General features: G+C 41.0%; 1 protein-coding gene across 6 annotated transcripts in view; it reads left to right on the plus strand.

Annotated features, from left to right (window-relative positions):
* Positions 1 to 20,917, plus strand: part of NRG3 (neuregulin 3) — a 1,237,517-nt gene that overhangs the window by 1,179,770 nt on the left and 36,830 nt on the right. For all 6 annotated transcript variants that reach the window (XM_059882571.1, XM_059882573.1, XM_005226444.5 and 3 more), the window contains exons 5-6: positions 9,410 to 9,512; positions 16,468 to 16,594. In XM_059882571.1, the coding sequence (XP_059738554.1) occupies positions 9,410 to 9,512; positions 16,468 to 16,594 (230 nt within the window). The remainder of the gene's footprint in view (positions 1 to 9,409; positions 9,513 to 16,467; positions 16,595 to 20,917) is intronic.

Raw genomic sequence — 20,917 nt, forward strand, 5'->3', positions numbered from 1 at the left:
CACAGTGGAATAGCAAAGAGCAACAGAATAAATCCCTGAGGATCCTCCCAAGAAAATGTTGCCTCTTTTTATCACCTACCCTACCAGGCATAGGGCTTAACCAGCACAATGTCATTAGACATGCAAACCAGAAGCTGATGAGTTCAGAAAACGCCTGCTGAGTACCCTCCCTTGTACAGAACAAGCACAAGCCAGGTTGAGTCCAGTAATGAAGATGCCCTTGTCTTTGTGGGCCTCTCAGACTGGGCCAGGAGCTTCCCTGGTAGCTCAATGATAAAGATTCTGCCTACAACGCAGGAGCCTCAGGAGACACAGTTTCGATCCCTGGGTCAGGAAGATCCTCTGGAGAAGGGAATGGCAACCCACTCCAGCATTCTTACCTGAAGAATCCTGTAGACAGAGGGGCCTGGTGGGCTAAAGTCCATAGGGTCGCAAAGAGTCGAACATGACTGCAGCAACTTAGCATGCATGCATGCAGACTGGGCTGCAGGAAAACAGATATGTGCATCTTTGGCACAAGACAGGGCAGTTAGGAAAAGATACCAAATGGATGCACATGGACACTTGAGAAGAGTTTTCAGATCTGACAGTATTTACCCTGTATAGTATTCATTCCAATAGTATTCATGAATTAGTGGCTATGTTAGTTTGCTGAGATTGTCCATAACAAAGTATCACAAATTGATGGCCAAACAGAAATGTATTGTCTTGCAGCTCTGGAGGCCAGAAGTCCAAGATCAAGGTGTAGGCAGGGTTTGTTCTTTCTTAAGGCTGTGAGGAAGCATCTTTCCTGCCTGCCTCCTGCCTTCTGGTGGTTTCCTGGCAATGTTTATCCTCGGCTTGTGGGTGCATCATCTCAAACTCTGCTTCCATCTTCATTTGACATTCTCCTTGTGCATGTATGTCTGTGTCCAAATTTCTCTCTTTGATGAAGACACAGCAATATTGGGTTAGGGTACATCCTAATGACCTCAACTTGATAATCTGCAAAAACCCTATATCCAAAGAAGTTCATATTTATAGGTATTGGGGTTAGAACTTCATGGATCTTATAGGGGACATGAATCACCCATAATAGTAGGAGTTCTGCAAGTAGGGAGGAGAAAGGGGCTTACAGGTAGAAATAGCACCATGCTAAATATATGGAACATTTCAGTACTTCCTGGTAATCTCAGCATCTCTGTATTCAGATGCTTGAGCTGGATTTTCCCCCAAGCAACATTCTTGGAGATCATTGCAGTGAGGCTAGGTCATTCGTTCTGCCTTGCTGATATTCTCATCACTTACTCTACCAGTGTTCCTCCCTGCCAGTGTGTGTTTAATCTCATTGATCTCAAGGTGAGCACCCATTTCATTTTCCTTCAGGATCTCTTCCACCTTAATTTTTTCTTTTCTTTAAGAGTGCAGTAATCAGGCCATTTGACATTTGGTCATTTTTGTCTTCAATTTGAAAAGGGAAAAATCACAGTTTATAACATTCTAAATATGTTCTGTCCTTTCATTCTTTTTCCCTATCATGCTTCACTTGCAGTTCCTTGTAAGCTCCTAATATTTTAATATATCCCCAGCATTTGTTGTTATTTAAGAACAAAATTGGGAAGAGGCTCTCTTGTTCTAAGAATAATTAAAACTGCAGTAAATCTACTTAAGCTTAATCCAGTTTAAATGAGGACAAAATTTCGGAGGCTTACAATCAGGGAGAGACTGACCTAGCCTGATTATGAGGTTGACTTAATGAATAGAAATAAATGCTAGAATTAGGCATGGAGAAAAACTAGAATGAAGATAATTTCATAAATGGTGAGATCATTAGTGAATTTGTTGTCTTATACTGACTTTTGTTTCTCTGTGTAGACATTTATCTTCAGGGCTTCTGATAATGAATACCTGAATAAGACAGAACCCTGGTGATATTGATAGGTTGACTTTTATAATGTACTATCAGAGTAATTATGCTTCCATTTGATACCTACTCGTGGCATCAAAAAGGATCTTATTTGCATATATTGACTATGAGGTGGTCTAGAGAAAAGCTTTTGCTCCTATATATGACTTACAAGCTTACAGGTGTGTGTGTGTGTGTCCGTCCAGGTTTAAGCTTCCCATTACTTGGATGCCTGTTCATATCAGGAAATCATGCTTGAGTTTTGTCTCTTACAGACTTAAAGGAAAGATCCCCAAGAGATGGTGCGATCCTAAGGCTCCATACTTGGAAGGGATGTGGGGCTGCTTTGTAGAACATGTCCATTCTTTCACAGATACAGGGCTGCTGTCACTCACACTTCTATCCTTAATACCAAGCTATCCAGTAGGAAATGCTATATAAAAACTGAGGTTATAATTTTCTTTGGGCATCTTTTTTTTTTTTAAGGTAGTAGAGCTTAACATGGCACCCCACCCCAGTACTCTTGCCTGGAAAATCCCATGGATGGAGGAGCCTGGTGGGCTGCAGTCCATGGGGTCGCTAAGAGTTGGATACGACTGAGCGACTTCACTTTCACTTCTCACTTTCATGCATTGGAGAAGGAAATGGCAACCCACTCCAGTGTTCTTGCCTGGAGAATCCCAGGGATGGGGGAGCCTGGTGGGCTACCGTCTATGGGGTCACACAGAGTCAGACATGACTGAAGCGACTTAGCAGCAGCAGCAGCAGAGCTTAACAAGGATTCACAGAGAGATTTTTAGTATGCTGAAGACTGCTACAGCTTCCAAAAGCAGCCTTGCACATTAGGACCTAAGCTGTGAGCTGTCTCATGGTTTAGCAAACAGTGCTGTACCCATAGATTTTCCAAGGATCCTGGGTCTCTAGGGATCAGGAGCACACTTTCCTTCTCAAAGAGTCAGTATGGGGGACAGCGAGAAAGACATAGCCCTTCCCCAAAGAGGAACGCTTGCATTGCATCTACTAAAATATCTGGGTTGTTGTTGCAGTTCAGTTGCTCAGTCATGTCCAACTCTGCGACCCCATGGATTGGAGCATGCCAAGCTTGCTTGTCCTTCACCATCTCCCAGAGCTTGCTTAAACTCATGTCCATTGAATCAGTGATGCTATCCAGCCATCTCATCCTCTGTCGTCCCCTTCTCCTGCCTTCCATCTTTCCCAGCATCAGGGTCTTTTCTAATGTGTCAGCTCTTCACATCAGGTGGCCAATGTATTGGAGCTTCAGCTTCAGCATCAGTCCTTCCCATGAATATTCAGGGTTGATTTCCTTTAGGATTGACTGGTTTGATGTCCTAGCAATCCAAGGGTCTGTCAAGAGTCTTCTCCAAGATCAGTTTAAAGGCATCAATTCTTCAGCACTCAGCCTTCTTTATGTGTCAACTCTCACATCCATACATGACTACTGGAAAAAACCATAATTTAGACTCTATGGACATTTGTGTGCAAAGTAATGTCTCTGCTTTTTAATATGCTGTCTAGATTTGTCATTGCTTTTCTTCCAAGGAACAAGCGTGTTTTTTTGTTTTTTTGTTTTTTTTAATTTCATGGCTGCAGTAATCATCTGCAGTGATTTTGGAGCCCAAGAAAATAAAGTCTATCACTGTTTCCAGTGTTTCCCCATCTATTTGCCATAGATGGGACCATCTCTAGCTAGGAAATTAAAAATTACTAGTGGAAAAATTCAATCACCACAAGTAAAATTAAAAGGAACCATGAGTAAAGAAAATGACATAAAAATAAATTCCTTCAATATACATCTCAGGGCACAGGGAGAGAGACCCCAAGATAGCAAATCATTGACTGCCTGGGGGTGAGGTGAGTTTTCCATAAGAGAGATAGAGTCTTTTAAAAGCAGTTGTTTTGTTTTGTTTGCTTCAACGCTGGCTTCAGGAGAAAAGGGGGAAAGGAAGGAAACTGGCATTTTATGTATCCATTACATGCCACTCAGCCCCTTTATTTATGTTTTCCTGGCTTCCCAGATGGCTCAGTGGTAAAGAATCTGTCTACCAATGCAGGAGACACAAGAGAGATGAGTTCGATCCTAGGAGAGGAAAGGCAACTGTCTCCAGTATTTCTTGCCTGGAAAGTCCTATGTACAGATGACCCTGGCAGGTTACTGTCCATAGGGTCACAAAGTACTGGACACAACTAGCATGCACACATATAAAGCACATGTTGAACAAATATGCAAAGTGTGTAGTATTTTCCCCATTATTGATAAAGACAATAGATGAAAGAAGATGAAAACAGTTCTAGCTGGTGTTTAAACAGAGGGGTTCACACCAGTCAACCACACTGCTTCCTGAGTGAGGTGGGTTCATCAGCACGGGGCAGCATGGTGTTTTTCAGAGTTTTGGGGTAGGCTGCCTGCCCAAATGATTTTCTTCCACTTGTCCAATGTCGGTTTCTAAAAACTCACCATAACATTACTACTTTCTCTATTTCCATCTTGATAATATGAAACATGATCAAGAGCGAGTCCTATGTACAACAGAAGAGGAAATGGTACAGAATTGGGAGACAATGCAAACAACCTTTACTAATTCCTGTCGAATGAGAGATTGGTTTTTGCCCTCAAAAATGTCTTCATAATATGTTTGCATTAATGAAATGCAAAAATGTTGATATTCCCTAGAATAGTAAATTAAGTCCTCTACAATACATTGCTGCTGCTGCTGCTAAGTTGCTTCAGTAGTGTCTGACTCTGTGTGACCCCATAGATGGCAGCCCACCTGGCTACCCTGTCCCTGGGATCCTCCAGGAAAGAACACGAGTGGGTTGCCATTTCCTTCTCCAATGAATGAAAGTGAAAAGTGAAAGTGAAGTCGCTCAGTCATGTCTGACTCTTTGTGACCCCATGGACTGTAGCCTACCAGGCTCCTCCATCCATGGGATTTTGCAGGCAAGAGTACTAGAGTGAGTTGCCATTTCCTTCTCCCTACCATACATTAGATGGAGCCAAATTAAATGGTCAATATCCAGCCATTTATTGGCCCCCATGGCAATTTCATATGATTCTGCCTAATACTTAATGATTATTCCAAGTTAGGCACTGCAATACTCAGTATATTTTAATTCACTCAATCCTCACAATGCTTATGCAGTGAAGGTAATGGTAGCCTCATTATAAATAAGGCATTCTCTGCTTTCTAGAGTTGGGCTAGAATTCTAGACTCTCAATGCAGGCTGAGTGTAGAACATGTGGTAGGTCTGGAGAAAGAGCATTTGCCTTACAGTATGTTACATGACAGAGACCCCGGGGCATTGTGCGGGCTGCTCTCGTGATTCCATCAAATTGATCATGCAGATTCTGCAGGAACCTCTACATCATTGAATTAAAGGACCATATTTTATTTGCCCTTTCAGAAACATTCAATAGCCTATTCTTCTAGAAAAATTCATATGTTTTCTTCTATGATATTGTCATATTTTATTGTTGTTGTGTGTTTTCTTTTTATCCTTTCCTGGTTGGCTGATCTGGGTTTTTTTTATCTGCTCTGCAGCATCCTCTTCTACCCTTCCATGAAATTTTTGAGTCTCGCAAAGCTCTATCTTAGACATTCTTCCCTTAGTACTCTATATTTTCTCCTGGGGCTGTCTTATCTACACACTTGGTTTAAGTATACGCATAACCCTGAATATTTATATCTGGAACTCTGTCATTTTATCTTAACTCAAATCTGTATATTTAAATGTCTACCTTACACCTCTAGTTGGATATGTTATAGGTTTTTAAAAACTTACCAAGTCCAACACTGGGCTTCCCCAGACAGTAAAGTATCTGCCTGCAATGCAGGATATCTGGGTTTTATCCCTGGGTTGGGAAGATCCCCTGGAGAAGGACATGGCAACCCACTCCAGTATTCTTGCCTGGAAAATCCCATGGACAGAAAAGCCTGGTGGGCCACAGTCCATGGAGTTGAAAAGAGTCAAACATGACTGAGTGACCAACACATACATGCATAAGTCCAACACTGAATTTGATATCTTTCTTTATAAGTCTGATTCCTCTCTGATATACTCCATCTTAGTTAAGAGTATCATTGTCTAGTCCATTAAGTCTTTTCAACTTAACTGCTTTCACCTTTTTTTATTTTTTTAACTGCTCATCATGGTTGTTAATGTTATCATAGAAGTATCCATCATGTCTCAGTTCAGTTCAGTTCAGTTCACTCACTCAGTCATGTCCGACTCTTTGTGACCCCATGAATCGCAGCACGCCAGGCCTCCCTGTCCATCATCAACTCCCGGAGTCTACTCAAACTCATGTCCACCGAGTCGGCGATGCCATCCAGCCATCTCATTCTCTGTCGTCCCCTTCTCTTTCTGCCCCCAATCCCTCCGAGCATCAGGGTCTTTTCCAATGAGTCAACTCTTCACATGAAGTGGCCAAAGTATTGGAGTTTCAGCTTTAGCATCATTCCCTCCAAAGAAATCCCAGGGCTGATCTCCTTCAGAATGGACTGGTTGGACCTCCTTGCAGTCCAAGAGACTCTCTAGAGTCTTCTCCAACACCACAGTTCAAAAGCATCAATTCTTCTGTGCTCAGCTTTCTTCACAGTCCAACTCTCACATCCATACATGACCACTGAAAAACCATAGCCTTGACTAGACAGAGCTTTGTTGGCAAAGTAATGTCTCTGCTTTTGAATATGCCATCTAGGTTGGTGATACCTTTCCTTCCAAGGAATAAGCCTCTTTTAATTTCATGCTGCAGTTACCACCTGAAGTGATTTTGGAGCCCAAAAAAATAAAGTCAGCCACTGTTTCCACTGTTTCCCTATTTGCCATGAAGTGATGGGACCAGATGCCATGATCTTCGTTTTCTGAATGTTGAGTTTAAACCAACATTTTCACTCTCCACTTTCACTTTCATCAAGAGGCTTTTTAGTTCCTCTTCACTTTTTGCCATAAGGGTGGTGTCATCTGCATATCTGAGGTTACTGATATTTCTCCCGGCAATCTTGATTCCAGCTTGTGCTTCTTCCAGCCCAGTGTTTCTCATGATGTCTAAGCTGATATAATAGCCTTCTAATAGGACTCTGCATTTACTTAACCCTTCCTAATCTTTTCTGTAAGTTTCAGGAAAAAAAAATGCAAATATTATCACATCGCTCTCCTGTTTGGAATTTTTCAGTGCCTTTCTGCTGTTGTAAAGACATGCTCATTGTATACCATGTCCCTGCTGTCTCCATGTTGCTCTGCTAAGCTGGTGTGTGCAGCGTGCACATGCTCACTCAGTTGTGTCTGACTCTTTGCAACTCCATGGACTGTAGCCCAGCAGGCTCCTCTGTCCATGGAGAGTTCTCCATGCAAGAACGCCAGAGTAGCTTGCCATTTCCTCCTCCAGGGATCTCCCAACCCAGGGATCAAACCTGTGTCCCTTATGTTGCCTGCCTTGGCAGGTGGATTCATTACCACTGGCACCAACTGGGAAGCTAAGCTGGTGGGGAATAGAAAATAACTTTTGCAAAGGCCCAGTGGTAGAGGAAAAATCTTCCGGATTCCCGAACCTGCCATTTTATATCCTAGCAAAGAGCCTTTGCACAAATTGTCTTCTCTTCCTGGGCCACTTTTCCCATCCCTGTTCCTCTTGCCTAATTGGATCCTGTTTTATATTTAAAATCTCTGGACTCTGTGAATAGGTCAGTTTTCCATGTGATATCTTTCGTCAGATTATAAACCTCCTTGTTACAACATTCATTACAGTCAGCATTTTATATCACTGCCTTTATTTAGATAGAAATTAAAATTTATAAAGGTGAAGTAATATATCTTTTGTTACTCATATTAGAGGTGGCTAAAATGAAAGTCAAATGCAAAAATTGCCAGACTTCCAGCCCCTTGCTTCCTGCCCCTCTCCAGGCTTGTTCTTGTTCAGCACTCTGCACCAAAGGCATTGAGAGTACTGGCACTGTAACTCCATCTGGGTCTATAAATCCATTCACAGTCTTTGGAGTTTTAATTTCACTCTTGATTTAAACTCAGAATTGATTTTGTGCATTTCCCCAAACTATATTTGACTAGATTCAAAAAATGAACAAAATCACCCTGTTGATTTTATGCAGAAATCATTCTTGTAGTGAACACAGTCTTACCTCTTTTGTTTTCATAGGTACTTTTATCCACCATTTTCATAGTTCTTTTTATTGGCAGAAGCAGGGTGGAGTAGATTATTATCTGTAAGTCATACTTCTTCCATTAGAGTCACCAACTCAGAGCAATTTAGTGAAATGAAATTCTTTATAAGTTGGTAGATCTACTTACTTGTTTCCAAGTTCACTTGGAAGATTTAATGAGCTTACAAATGTGGGGGTGAAAAGAATGACATTCTTTAAGATGATATATGTCCAAACAAGGTCTCAATGACATACTGTTTTTCTCTTTAATTTGAATCTTTCCCAATTTAAATGTCAACCAAGTCTTGCTAGGGCCACATAATTGCCCCTTTTCATTTATTCAAAAATGTGGATAATGTGATATTCTCTTAGGTTTGCTTTCTTTATTTTTTTATACTCCAATCTGAATAAAGACATTAAAAATGGAAATAAAGCCTAAGAGGGGAAAGGAGAATAGTTCTTGTAGTACATTGTTTCTTAATATACTACTGAAGGAACAGCAGCAACAACAACAACAACAAAAAAAACTTTAAAATGTGAGTGGGAGGGAGAAGGAAGGAAGGAAGGTAAATAGACCATAGTCTCTTGTGCAATGTAAAGAAATTAATGAAGACAAGAGGAGGATAATTAACAGAAAGTTCTGAGACCTATGGATGAAAGGTCTTGATGAGATGAAAGAACTGTTGCAGTAGACGTATTTCAGAAAGTGTGCTAGAAGTATAAATGTTAATGTCCAAAAATTGAAATGGTTTGTTTTTGAATTATTGTTTTTTGCATTAAGAAGCTCTAAGGTATAACCTTGGTAGTAGAGGTTGAGGTTATTTTGCCAGATTATTGGTACTGAGCAGGTCACAGGATGACTAAGTAAATATTCACATGTTACATTGAAGTCCTTTTTCATTCATGATGTCAGTCATAGTAGGGTGGATGAATGGGAGACTGACAGCCAGGGACCAAATCAGAAAACACAGTGTCATCAGTATCACATAAATTGGAGGTCATCACTGGAATAGGAAATTTCTGATAGCAGATTATTTGGGACCCCACCATCATGTTTAAATGCTCCCAGTATGTCTTAAAGTCATGAAAATTCTTTTGATAAGGTTCATATTTGTGATATCCATACATGAGTTCTATTTAGCCATGCAGATACAAAAAAAAAATAACAGCTGTCTTTAGACCATTGCAAAGACACTGAATTGTAGTAATGCCCTCGTGTTTTCCTATTGATGATAGGAGCAAAACAACTTGGCTTTGAAAGGCTCCTACCAGCTCAAAAATACAACAATGGAGATTGTGTCTGCTGAGCCGTGCTAACTTCCGTTCTAATTCTTTTTTGAATTCACAGAGAGTGAAGAAGTTTATCAAAGGCAGGTGCTGTCAATTTCATGTATCATCTTTGGAATTGTCATCGTGGGCGTGTTCTGTGCAGCGTTCTACTTCAAAAGCAAGTAAGACCATTTCTCTCAAGTGTTAAAAGGTTACTTCTCAGAGAAGTGCTTTGTCTTTCTTTAAGTTCTCAGTCTGAGCTCTAGGCAGAAGGATTTTGTGCAAATGGGCCCATCAGACATCCTTAAATTACTCTGAATCTTTTGTAGCCTGTGGTGAGTGTGTACAGCGTGTGCATACATGTATGTGTGTGTGTGTGGTTCATCTTTCATGCACATAGTGATCACTCTTCTCTGTGATCATGAACACTCTGTGTTCTTTGCATTTTTTGATGGCCTGCCAGAATTAAAGGCTCAACGTCAGCCTGTCAGTAAGGAGTTAACTCTTCTGAAAAGAGAGGTCACTGCTGAACATCCAACCTTTTATGAAAAAAAAAGAAACAACTTTATTCCTTTTATAGTGTTTTATTTGATACCCATAAAGGTTTTAGCCAAATGTGAAATATGAACACTATAAAATCTACCTTGGTTCACCAGTTAGTATGGACATCTAGAATATGCCCTATGCTTATGTTGCCAAGAAACCAAATCTTCTGCCAAAAGCATTGTGTGTTTTTTTTTTTTTCTGACTAGTAAAGTAGAATTAAAAATATATTATGTATTTATAAGTATGTATGTGTATATACATATATGCTTACATATACATGTTACGAATAACATTGACAGAGGTATTTTATTTATGTAAATGACATAATTTGCCCTTAAGGAATACAGATAAAAATATTATACTGCTTGGTTTCTTGTAAGGTAGACAGGCCTTGAGAAGTTGGCATAGATTCTGTTCCTACAGCTTGTCTGGAATCCAGGCCAACAAGTAATTGCTTTTCTTTGGACGTGTATTTTTCTACCCATTTGCCCTTCTAAAAATGGATCCATTTCCCAATATAGTCTGTGATACCTGTCTGCATGTTGTGTATGTCGATCTTTAAAAAGAACAGCAATTTTAAGAAATAATGGAGACTCAGATAAGAATCCAAAATTAGGAACTATTATTTTTAATAAACTATTTCAGAATAGGTTTAGATTTTTGGAATTGCCATGAAAATAGTACAGATAGATCCAATATACCCCAGACACAATCTCCCCTATTTTCAATGTCTTTCCTTAGTATGTTGCCTTTGCCCCAAACAGTGGAACAATAATGGAATAACAGTGTTACTAACTGCAGTTCATATTTCCATGTTTCCTTAGTTTTCACCTCATGGGCATTTTCGCTGTTGTCCCACCCAGGGAACCACATTGCATTTCATCGTTGTGTCTCCTAAGCAACTCTTGGCTGTGGGAGTTGTTAGTGTTCAGTTTTGAACACTTTATCAGGGATACTGGGCTTTTCATTCATTATCTCCCAATCCTCACAACAACTGAAATTATGCATTATTGCTCACTTTTTCAAATCACAGCAGAATTTGATTGTAAAGTATTGATTTGTCAAAGCCCCACAGTAGGAAATTGACAGCAGGTCTTTGCATTTCTTCAATTCTCCTTTAAACTGCATGCTGTTCACCACCCAGCATGTTGATTCGTGTGGTCCTCCCCCAGATGGTGAAAGTGCTTGAGGGGAATCAGGAATGTCGTGCCCTGCTGCAGTCCATAGCTCTTTATGTTCTTAACAGGCTACATGGTTTCGTGGTCAGGATTTTACATGCATCAGCCTAAGCTGTATTCACATCTTCAGTCTGCCACTTGCTTATTCAGTATTATTAGGGAAATTACATTCAGCCTTGATTTCTGTTTTGGTAAAGTATAGCAAAATATGGCCAAAAATAATGTGTACCTCAGAGAATTTAAGGATTAGTGGGATAATACTGTAAAGAAGGCAGCATAGTGTTTAAAAAGTAAATACTCATTGAAGGCTTGTTGTTGTTAACACCTAGGGTGTCTACACACTGGAACTTACAGGCAGGGTAGCTACAAGGTGAGTAGAGTTCCCTGAGCACGAGAGGGTTAATCACACTCAGCAGAGCATTAGGAGAGTCACCTTGCAAGTGCTGTGTGGGAGAAAGCTGTGTATTTAACAATATGCAAATTACTATGAAGAAGTAGTTAATCACTTATTTTTGGAGTATAATCTGTAGTTGTACTACACTTAAAGACTGATAATGACAGTCACAAGAACAGAGAACAGCTGGGTAACTAGAGGATCTCTATCTTCAGAGCTGTTAGCCTCTCCTTCCGTGGGCTGCAAGTGGGCTTAGTGATGAGCACATCCTCCTGGGGCTCAGCAAGGTGTCAGGGGTTTGCATGGAAACACTGTTCAACTTTCAATGCATAATAGGAGACTCAGGGGACTGAACCAGTGGGAGATGAGTAATCAGGAGGCTGTTGTCTTTCTACTTGCCCAGCCAGGGCACATATTTATTTTATATATATATGTCTAAAAATAACAAAGGAATAATGAAATTTGAAGACTCTTCCAACTGGAGCTGTAGTTCTCATCAGAGACTTAGAAAATATTACCTTCTTCTAGGGCAATTTCCAAGCATAGTTTTCCTTTATTTTTCTCTGTCTGAAAGGAAGACCACATTGAACACCAAGCATCTAATTTATATAGCTGAAAGTGATGTACATTTTTTTTAACACCTTGGCACAAGTTTCTTTGCCCTCATTCCTGGGATTCTAATTCCCTCCAGAAACCTTGGAAATAGCAGAATAAACAGGCTGTACTTTTTCTTTACTTTCAAACATTATAAGATTTTTTTTTTCCCCATGTTATACTTTTTTTTAAACTCATCTTGGAAGTCCTAAGTCATCTTGGATTCTGGGACATGTCTATCATCAGTTTCCTGATAAATTCCCTTGAATCTCCATTCTATATACTGGAATTTACTGTGCCCAGAGAGAATTAGGACTTAACCAAAACATTCTCTTGGTTATTTTTTCTACTTCCCATCATTATTTGGGTCCTGCCACTCTGGTCCTTTCTCCATTCTTTTGTCATCTGTGATATGGCATGACCTCACCCGATAGAATATTACAGCACATTATTAGCCAATGAAAGTTTGAACATAGGTAACAAGAAGAGGTAGAAGTAAGGAACACTTTCTTGAATTCAGAGAATTTTCTGAGTTAATGGAACCCCAGCCACTTTGAAGGTCACAGTGAAATAAATTCTTTTCTCATCAATTCCAAAAAGTTCAAGTATTCCTATAAGTAGTTAATGGAACCATTAATTGAGCCTTTCAAATCTGGCTCACATGGCTCACATGACAAATATAAATTCTTCTAGATTTCCCTTTTACTTTTAACTCGTACGGGCTAAGAAGTATCAGTCTGGCAGCGGGAGTCCATATTAGACTTAGGAAATGCGAGACATAATTGAACTCTGAAAATGAATTGAAATAGGAAAAGAGATACATGGGTGTGGAGGGGGGAGCGGAATAGATGGGGAAAAAGTGGAAACAGTGATTTTGGAGGTGATTTTGGGCTCCAGATGGTAACTGCAACCATGAAATTAAAAGACATTTGCTCCTAGGAAGGAAAGCTATGACAAACCTAAACAGCATATTAAAAAGCAGAGATATCATTTTGCCTACAAAGGTCCATATAGTCAAAGCTGTGGTTTTTCCAGGAGTAATGGTGGATGTGAGAGTTGAACTGAAAAAGGCTGAGCACCGAAGAATTGATGCTTTCAAACTGTGGTGCTGAAGAAGACTGTTGAGACTTCCTTGGATAGCAAAGAGCTCAAACCATTCAATCCTAAAGGAAATCAGTCCTGAATATTCATTGGAAGGACTGATCCTGTAGTTGAAACTCCAATTACTTTGGCCACCTGATGAGAAGAGCGGACTCATTGGAAAAGACCCCGATGCTGGGAAAGATGGATGTCAGGAGGAGAAGGGGGCAACAGAGGATGCAATGGTTGGATGGCATCACCGCCTCTATGGACAATGAGTCTGAGCAAGCTCCAGGAGATAGTGAAGGACAGGGAAGCCTGGCATGCTGCTGCCCACGGTGTCACAAAGATCTGGACGTGACTTAGTGACTGAACGACAGCAACAGGAAAGATGTTCCAGGAGCAGGAACTGGGACAAATAATTATCACAACTGGGAAAGCACGGGAGGAACGAGGGGAACTGATGCTACGAGTAGAAAACAGATGCACTACAACTTGCCCTGACTGTATGTTATCATCCTCTGAAGAGATTTTAGATCACAAAGCAAGGCACCTAAGGACAGGCAATGGGTGTTCTGATATGATGCTATGATTCTCTTCATCTGTGGCGGCCTTAGTCCCCACACAGTTATAAGCTAGTACACATAAGTACTAATATAAGCTAGTACACAGTTATAAGAGTTCCTTGACCTGAGATAGCCAACATCCGATGATAGGTCAGTGTGAGGCTTTGAAGGCCTGGACCACTGCCCCACCATGGGGTGAAAGCCACACCAGCTTCAGAGCTCCCTGTGGGATTTGCTGAGGTTTTCACTGGAGCCTGCATCACATTCCAACTCCTTCTGCCCCATCCTGCTTCCTTCACTGAGTTTCCACAGGTGTTGATCTTAAGAGACCTCACTAATAAAAACCCTGCACACGATCTCCATCTCAGTGTCTACTTCCACAGGGAGCCAACCTGCAGCATCACAAACAACATCTCCTGCTGGACTTGTTGGGTCTGATATCCCACCACTGTACATCTCATTTCTTCCTGATGAATTGGCCCAGAGCAACTTAAAACCCACTGAACTCTAGAATCACACTGACATTGTTAGGCTAGTGGGTTCCAGTGTGCAGTACTTGTATCTTGTCTTCCCCAGAGCCACTACTCTCCTGAGAGAGCTGATGGTATTGCAGACAGATGCTTCCACTTCCCTTTGTTCCCATCTGCTGAGGGGAGGACGAAAGGGCAAAAATGTATGCCTTGAGAGAGCTGAGGGATGATAGAAAAGGAGGCAGGTTAGAAAAGAAAGCCCATATGTTCTGGAATATTAGTGAGTCAGGACAAAGGTAAGAGGGGGGTAAAGGAAAGCAAATTATTAAAAGGATTTAGGAAATGCAATCAGACATTTTTATGAGGAAAATTCCTTTAGATGTTTACATTTCCCAAACGCTGACTTAGGGAATTCCTGAAAAGATCTTTAGTATTTCTACAGCTAATTCTTGGAAAAATAATCATGTTCTTCCTCTGTGTCAAGCCCCCTTTACTGCTTCCTTATGATTTATTCCAGTAGAACTTCCTCATCTCCCATCTGCTTCATTAGTGAATCCCTGATAGGATTTTGTGGCTTTCCTGTGCTTCTTAAAATGCTGATAGGATAGATTTGTTTCTAACAACAGGCTACAGATTAGCTGTTAGGAAGTAGACTATTACAAGTATATTAAAACAACTAAGAGTACTGGAGATAAAAGCCCCCTAAATAATTGAAAAGATAAAAGAAATATTTAAACAGAATGACATCACACGAGTATTGTAAATTCAGAGGAGATAATAATGCACAGACCTCCAATTCTTGTAGCAATTCTGTGACTTGCTTGTAAGAGAGGCAATTAACAAGATCTCTTCTTTTATCTCTGAGCCAGTGTCCTGATTCCATCATCTCCTCATATAACTAAGCTTACTAAGTGATGAAGAGTGTAACTGATTAATATTGAGGAGTGTAACATTAATACTCTCCACGTGTCCACAGTATTTATGGAAAAGAGCTTATCCAAACTCCATTGATGGAGGAGGAAACTGAGGCTACAGAAGTTTGGGGAATCAGTCATTTTGATTTGAGGAATCAAAGCAAAGCTGTTGGGACACAGAGCTGAATTCAAATCTCACTCCCTCTGATACTCAAGCCCATGGTGCATAGAGGGATGTCTGCCTCAAAAAACTCACTTCAAGAGACGGAGAGACGGTGAACAGTCGCCACCAAGGCTCTGTCCTTGGTGTGGGCCCTGGGGAACGAGGCAGAAGTCTAGGGCAGATGATTCTGTGAAGTTTGTTTGCTTGTTTGTTTCATGGGTACTGGGTCTTATGTTGCTAGTTAATTGCTATAAAGCTCTTACAAGAGCAGCTAATAAGGCAGTACTTTGTACAGTTCATACAACAGTCACTCCACATTTGCAGGCAGGGGTAATTTACTTGGAATCCAAAACCTGAGAATAGTCTCAGGTTCTTGGCCTTCCCACCAAGAAGCAGTGTGACCATGGGCAAGTGGTTTGACAGTCGTGAGTAGTGCCTCAAAATGAGGAGTATGCAGCCAGATTCGTTTGGTTCTAATCCAGCTCTACCACTGTCTAGCTGTTTGACTTTGGACAAATTATTTAACTTCTCTGTGCCTCAGTTTTCTCATCTATTAAGTAAGCGTAGGATTGATGGCTTGTCATACAGAATTATTGTGAAAAATAAGTGAGCTAAGACATGTAAAACACTTCAAATGATGCTTGGCATCTTTCAAGAATTAATTTTTATTACTTATAAATTAATCCTTCAAGAGTTAATTTTTTTCTTATTATTTACAAAAGTTCTAACAAATTCTGCATTCAGGGCAGATGGTAAAAATAAATGAAGTGTTTTTAAACTATAAAGAAGAAAATAGACCCCTGTTATGTCATGTGTGCAAGTTATCCAGTCAAGCTATACCTATCTGAAATGGACAGATATAAACCTAACTTTGCAAGTATGTTATATGTGGCTGCTAGGTCCAAGTATCAAAGTTGTCTACTTGTAACTTCAGAGCATTCCTAATTCTCTTTAGTTGAGCACTCAAGGTTAAGGACCTCTTACATCCAGTAGGGAGAGGACAATGCATAACATTTCTGCCTTTAGAGTGCCATGGGGTGTGAATCCTGGCTATTGATGGGTAATGCCAAGTATTTCTTTGTGGGGTTGAAAATGAAGGGAGGTCTCTTTGTTAACTGAATTTATCTTGCTATAGAAAATGACAAATATAGATGTCAGGAGTGAATGAACCTCAAAAAAAATAGGCATAAATTTATGTGACTATTTATACATGGATTTATTTAAACTTGCAGGAAACAAGCTAAACAAATTCAAGAACAGCTGAAAGAGCCACATAATGGTAAAAACTACAGTCTCAAAGCATCTAGCACAATGGCAAAGTCCGAAAACTTGGTGAAGAATCATGTCCAGCTGCAAAATGTAAGTGACATGTCCATACATCCCTTCCCACAGCCACTCTCACTGCTCCCAGTCCAGAGGGGATGCGGAACCTGTGATCAGACTTGCCTACTTTTTTCAGTACTCTGTAGATTTTTCCTTAAATCATGTTGCATTTTTGTGTGTGTACACAGTACTGCAAAAAAGAAAGAAAAATTAATTCTCAGCTCTTGATTACAATCTGTAACATAATTAATCTCTGGAAGCAAAAAGAGCTTCAGTTGTTTGTTCCATAATCACTTACTGAATTCTTCCTTATGTCAGAGATCATGCTAGGCACCGGGGGTACGATGTTCCTTATTGTATGGAAACTGACATAGTGAAAAAATAGACACCCAGAAGAGGTTTGTGGGATGAGCGGGTTGCTATTGCAACAGAGGTGGGAGAAGAGACCAAAAGGAGGTGGTGGGGGCAGAAGTGGAGGCAGCAAAAAATGCAGGCTTGAACTGGAAATTGAAGAATAGGAAAGGTTCATCAGGGAGTCAGAAAGCCAAGGACTAGAGACTAGAATAAGCAGAAAGAATAAACGCAGGGAATCCTAAGAATACATACTATATTCAGACGACTCTGAATTAAAGGGTATGAGAAAAATCAAAGCTCATAAACATGGGAAGGGAGAGTTGTAGTCCTGGGGTTGTTGCTTCCTAACACCACACCTCAACAGATACCAGAATTTGAAGTTAAATACAAGCTCTTTGAATCCTGTGTTCTTTTTGTGTGTGTGTGGCTGCTCTGGGGCTTAATTGCAGCATACAGGGTCTTCAGTTGAGACAATTCTTTAGTTGTGGTGCAGCTTAGAGGATATTTAGTTGCACCATGTGGGATCTAGTTCCCTGACCAGTGATCCAACCCAAGCCCTTTGCATTGGAAGCATGGAGTCTTAGCCACTGGACCACCAGGGAAGTCTCGAATTCTGTATTCTTTCTAAAGTAGTTTTTCATGATTTCTGAGATATATTGAAAAGCACTGAAAGTGAAAGTGAAGTCGCTCAGTTGTGTCCGACTCTTTGCAACCCCATAGACTGTAGCCTACCAGACTCCTCCGTCCCTGGGATTTTCCAGGCAAGAGTATTGGAGTGGGTTGCCATTTCCTTCTCCAGAGGATTTTCCCGACCCAGGGATCAAACCTGGGTCTCCTGCATTGTAGGCAGATGCTTTACCGTCTGAGCCACCAGACAGCAAATGTTACTGAAGTCAGGTTCTGCTGCTCCCTGTTCAAAACCCAATACTCCAGAGACAAATGTAACTTACAAGATTCTGCTCTGTTTTAAAGAGCAGTTTTAAAGGGTTAATCGAATTGTTTGGGGAGGAGATCAGGGTTTGTAATCTTCCACTCTGTGCAGACTTTCTTCTGATTGTGTTGTGCTTAGTCACTCAGTCGTGTCCAGCTCTTTGTGATTCCATGGACTGTAGCCCACCAGGCTCCTCTGTCGGTGGAATTCTCCAGGCAAGAATACTGGAGTGGGTTACTATTGCCTTCTCCAGGGCATCTTCCCAACCCAGGGATCAAATCCAGGTCTCCCGCATTGCAGGCGGATTCTTTACCATCTAAGCCACCAGGGAAGCCCATTCTTCTGATTGGTCTATGGTGAAATGACAGGTTGGTGCTCCAGAAACCTGGTGCTCAGCCTGAAGCTGCCATTCTCTCTGGGTGGGGGCCTTAGTTCCTGCAGAACTCAAAGAAATTGTTATGTATATTTCATGTAAAGGAACCAGGACTTGGCCCCATGCTGCTCTATTGTTTACTGACTGTTCCTCCTTCATTTCTCTATCCCCTCCCTCCTCTGATTAGTAACTGTTTGAATCTGCTCTTTACAACTAAAGGAAGGTCAAGGAGGCTGATTGATGCCTATTTCCTAAACATAATAAATGAGGACACAGAAAGGATTTGTACCCAGGAAGACTCCATGGGTCCTGCTCCATTTCACAAAAGCCATCTAAGACAGACTAGAAGATTCCTGTCAGGCTAGCAATTCTTTGACCCCATGCAAGACTGCACTTCCAGATTCTGAGACCCAAAAGGAAAGCACAAAGGTGGTGGTATAAACCTAGATTTGAGTATAATACACAATCACCCAGGATACATTCACACCCTTCCAAATGTGTAAATCACTGGGAATTTAAACATCATTTGTGATTTTGGGAAATCATTACTCAGAAAGTCGCCATTATGCTGTGTGTGACAGATGTACTTAGATACTTAATGCAGAATTCATAAATCATAATCGCTTCCCAGAAAAGTTTTGTTAAACTTGTAATCACGGCTATGTGTAGGGATTGTTCTTTTCTGAAACAGAGCGAATGTTTTTGTTAGTGATTTCTAATGAATATTATCCCATGACTGTAAAACAAATACTGTAATGGAGGGCTTCTTAGCAATTGAACCTATCACAGATAAAGCCAGAGGCTGGTTATGGTAGTGAGAACAGATTTTTGATTAGTGATATACTGTTGCATTACAGAAGAGAATCTTGTTTGAACACAACTTCTATTCTTACAGAGGTGACTGGGTGCTTGAAAAGGACAGTGAGGGTGATCTTGGCTGGCTCAGCCTGCAGCAGCTTGAAGCAGGATTTTGATTCCTGGCCAGAGACTGAGGTCAGTCTTGGAGTGAGAGCACCAGACCTTAGTCACTTCACCAGTGGCCAATGACAAGGTCCTGGCCCTTTGGCTTTGCAGAGAAAGAATCCCCACAAAGATAGAAAGCAGTAAAATGGAGTGTTTATTAGGAGGAAAAAGAGTCTAGAATGTATGGAGAGATACACAGGCAGACTCAGAGAGAGAGAGCCGTGCCCACACGGTAGTTTAAATCACTTATATGGGGCATTTCTTCTGGTTATCCTTTGGCCAATTGTTTAGATTTGCCTGATTCCGAGTATTTGGTAGGATCCTACTATATGTGCATCTGTATCTCTTAGCCAAGATGGGTTCCCCTGAAGAGGACTCCTCTTTTGACCTCCAAGGAGCTTTCTATGCATGTGTGAGTTTCTCTAACTGCAAGAATGAGAAATATGTGCTTTGTTATCTTTAATCTGGGCAGGGCCAAGCCTCCTCTCTCTCCATTGGCCTGCTATTCTTATCTTAGAGTTTCAGTCCACAGGGAACTTATCTCCAATTTCTTCATCCTGGGGTGCCTAGGTACCTCCTATCTCAAGGGAGTAGGGAAGGGAAACAGTGGGGCTTTACAGTCAGGGAAGAGAAAAATGACCAAGAGTTGGTCATAGAAATGAGTTTAAGCCCTCTGTGTTTATTAGCTGGCAATTATTAAACTTAGGGTCCTGTCTTAGGGACTCACTGAAGACCAGGGACATGACTAGCCTTTGGGTGTCCCCATTCATTGCAGGAAAAATAGGGCACAAGAGGAGAGTCATGCACAAAGTAGTAGGTGAGTCCCCGGGACTAGCTACCAAGTGAGGGTCCTTGGCTTTGCTCAGAAAAGAATTAAAGGGCTAGCCACAGTAAAGAGAAAGGTTTATTTAGAGAGGTATACATTCCATAGACGGAATGTGCGTCATTTTGGAAGACAGTAAACTGCCCCAAATATGGGGTAGTTAGTTTTATTGGCTTGGCAATTTCACAGGCTAATGAGAGAGGAGTATCCCAACTCTTTTGGTAAGGCGGTATATATTTTCAGGAATTGGGCCACTGCCCATTTTTTGAACTTTTATGGTTGGACTTGGAAGTGTCATGGCCCTTGTGCGTAGTGTCATTTAGAAGTTTCATTGTCATTGTTCAGACACTCAGTTATGTTCAGCTCTTTTAATCTAATAGACTGCAGCACAACAGACTTCCCTGTCCTTCACCATCTCCCAGAGTTTGCTCAAACTCATGTCCATTAAGTCGATGATGCCACCGATCATCTCATCCTCTGTCATCCCCTTCTCCTCCTGCCTTCAATCTTTCCCAGCATCAGGGTCTTTTCCAATAAGTTCTTCACATCAGGTAGCCCAAGTATTAGAACTTCAGCATCAGTCCTTCCAATGAACATTCAGAGTTGATTTCCTTTAGGATTTACTGGTTTCATCTTTTTTCAGTCCCAGGGATTCCCAAGAGTCTTCTCCAGCACCACAGTTCAAAAGTATCAGTTCTTTGGTGCTCAGCCTTCTTTCTGGTCCAGCTTTCACATCTATACGTGACTACTGGAAAAACCATAGCTTTGACTATATGGACCTTTGTTGCCAATGTGACATTTCTGCTTATTAATGCGCTGTCTAGATTTGTCATAGCTTTTCTTCCAAGGAGCAAGCATCTTTTAATTTCAAGGCTGCAGTCACCGTGTGCAGGGATTTTTGAATCCAAGAAAGTC

The sequence above is a fragment of the Bos taurus genome, chromosome 28, assembly GCF_002263795.3.
Source record: "Bos taurus isolate L1 Dominette 01449 registration number 42190680 breed Hereford chromosome 28, ARS-UCD2.0, whole genome shotgun sequence".
NCBI lineage: Eukaryota > Metazoa > Chordata > Mammalia > Artiodactyla > Bovidae > Bos > Bos taurus.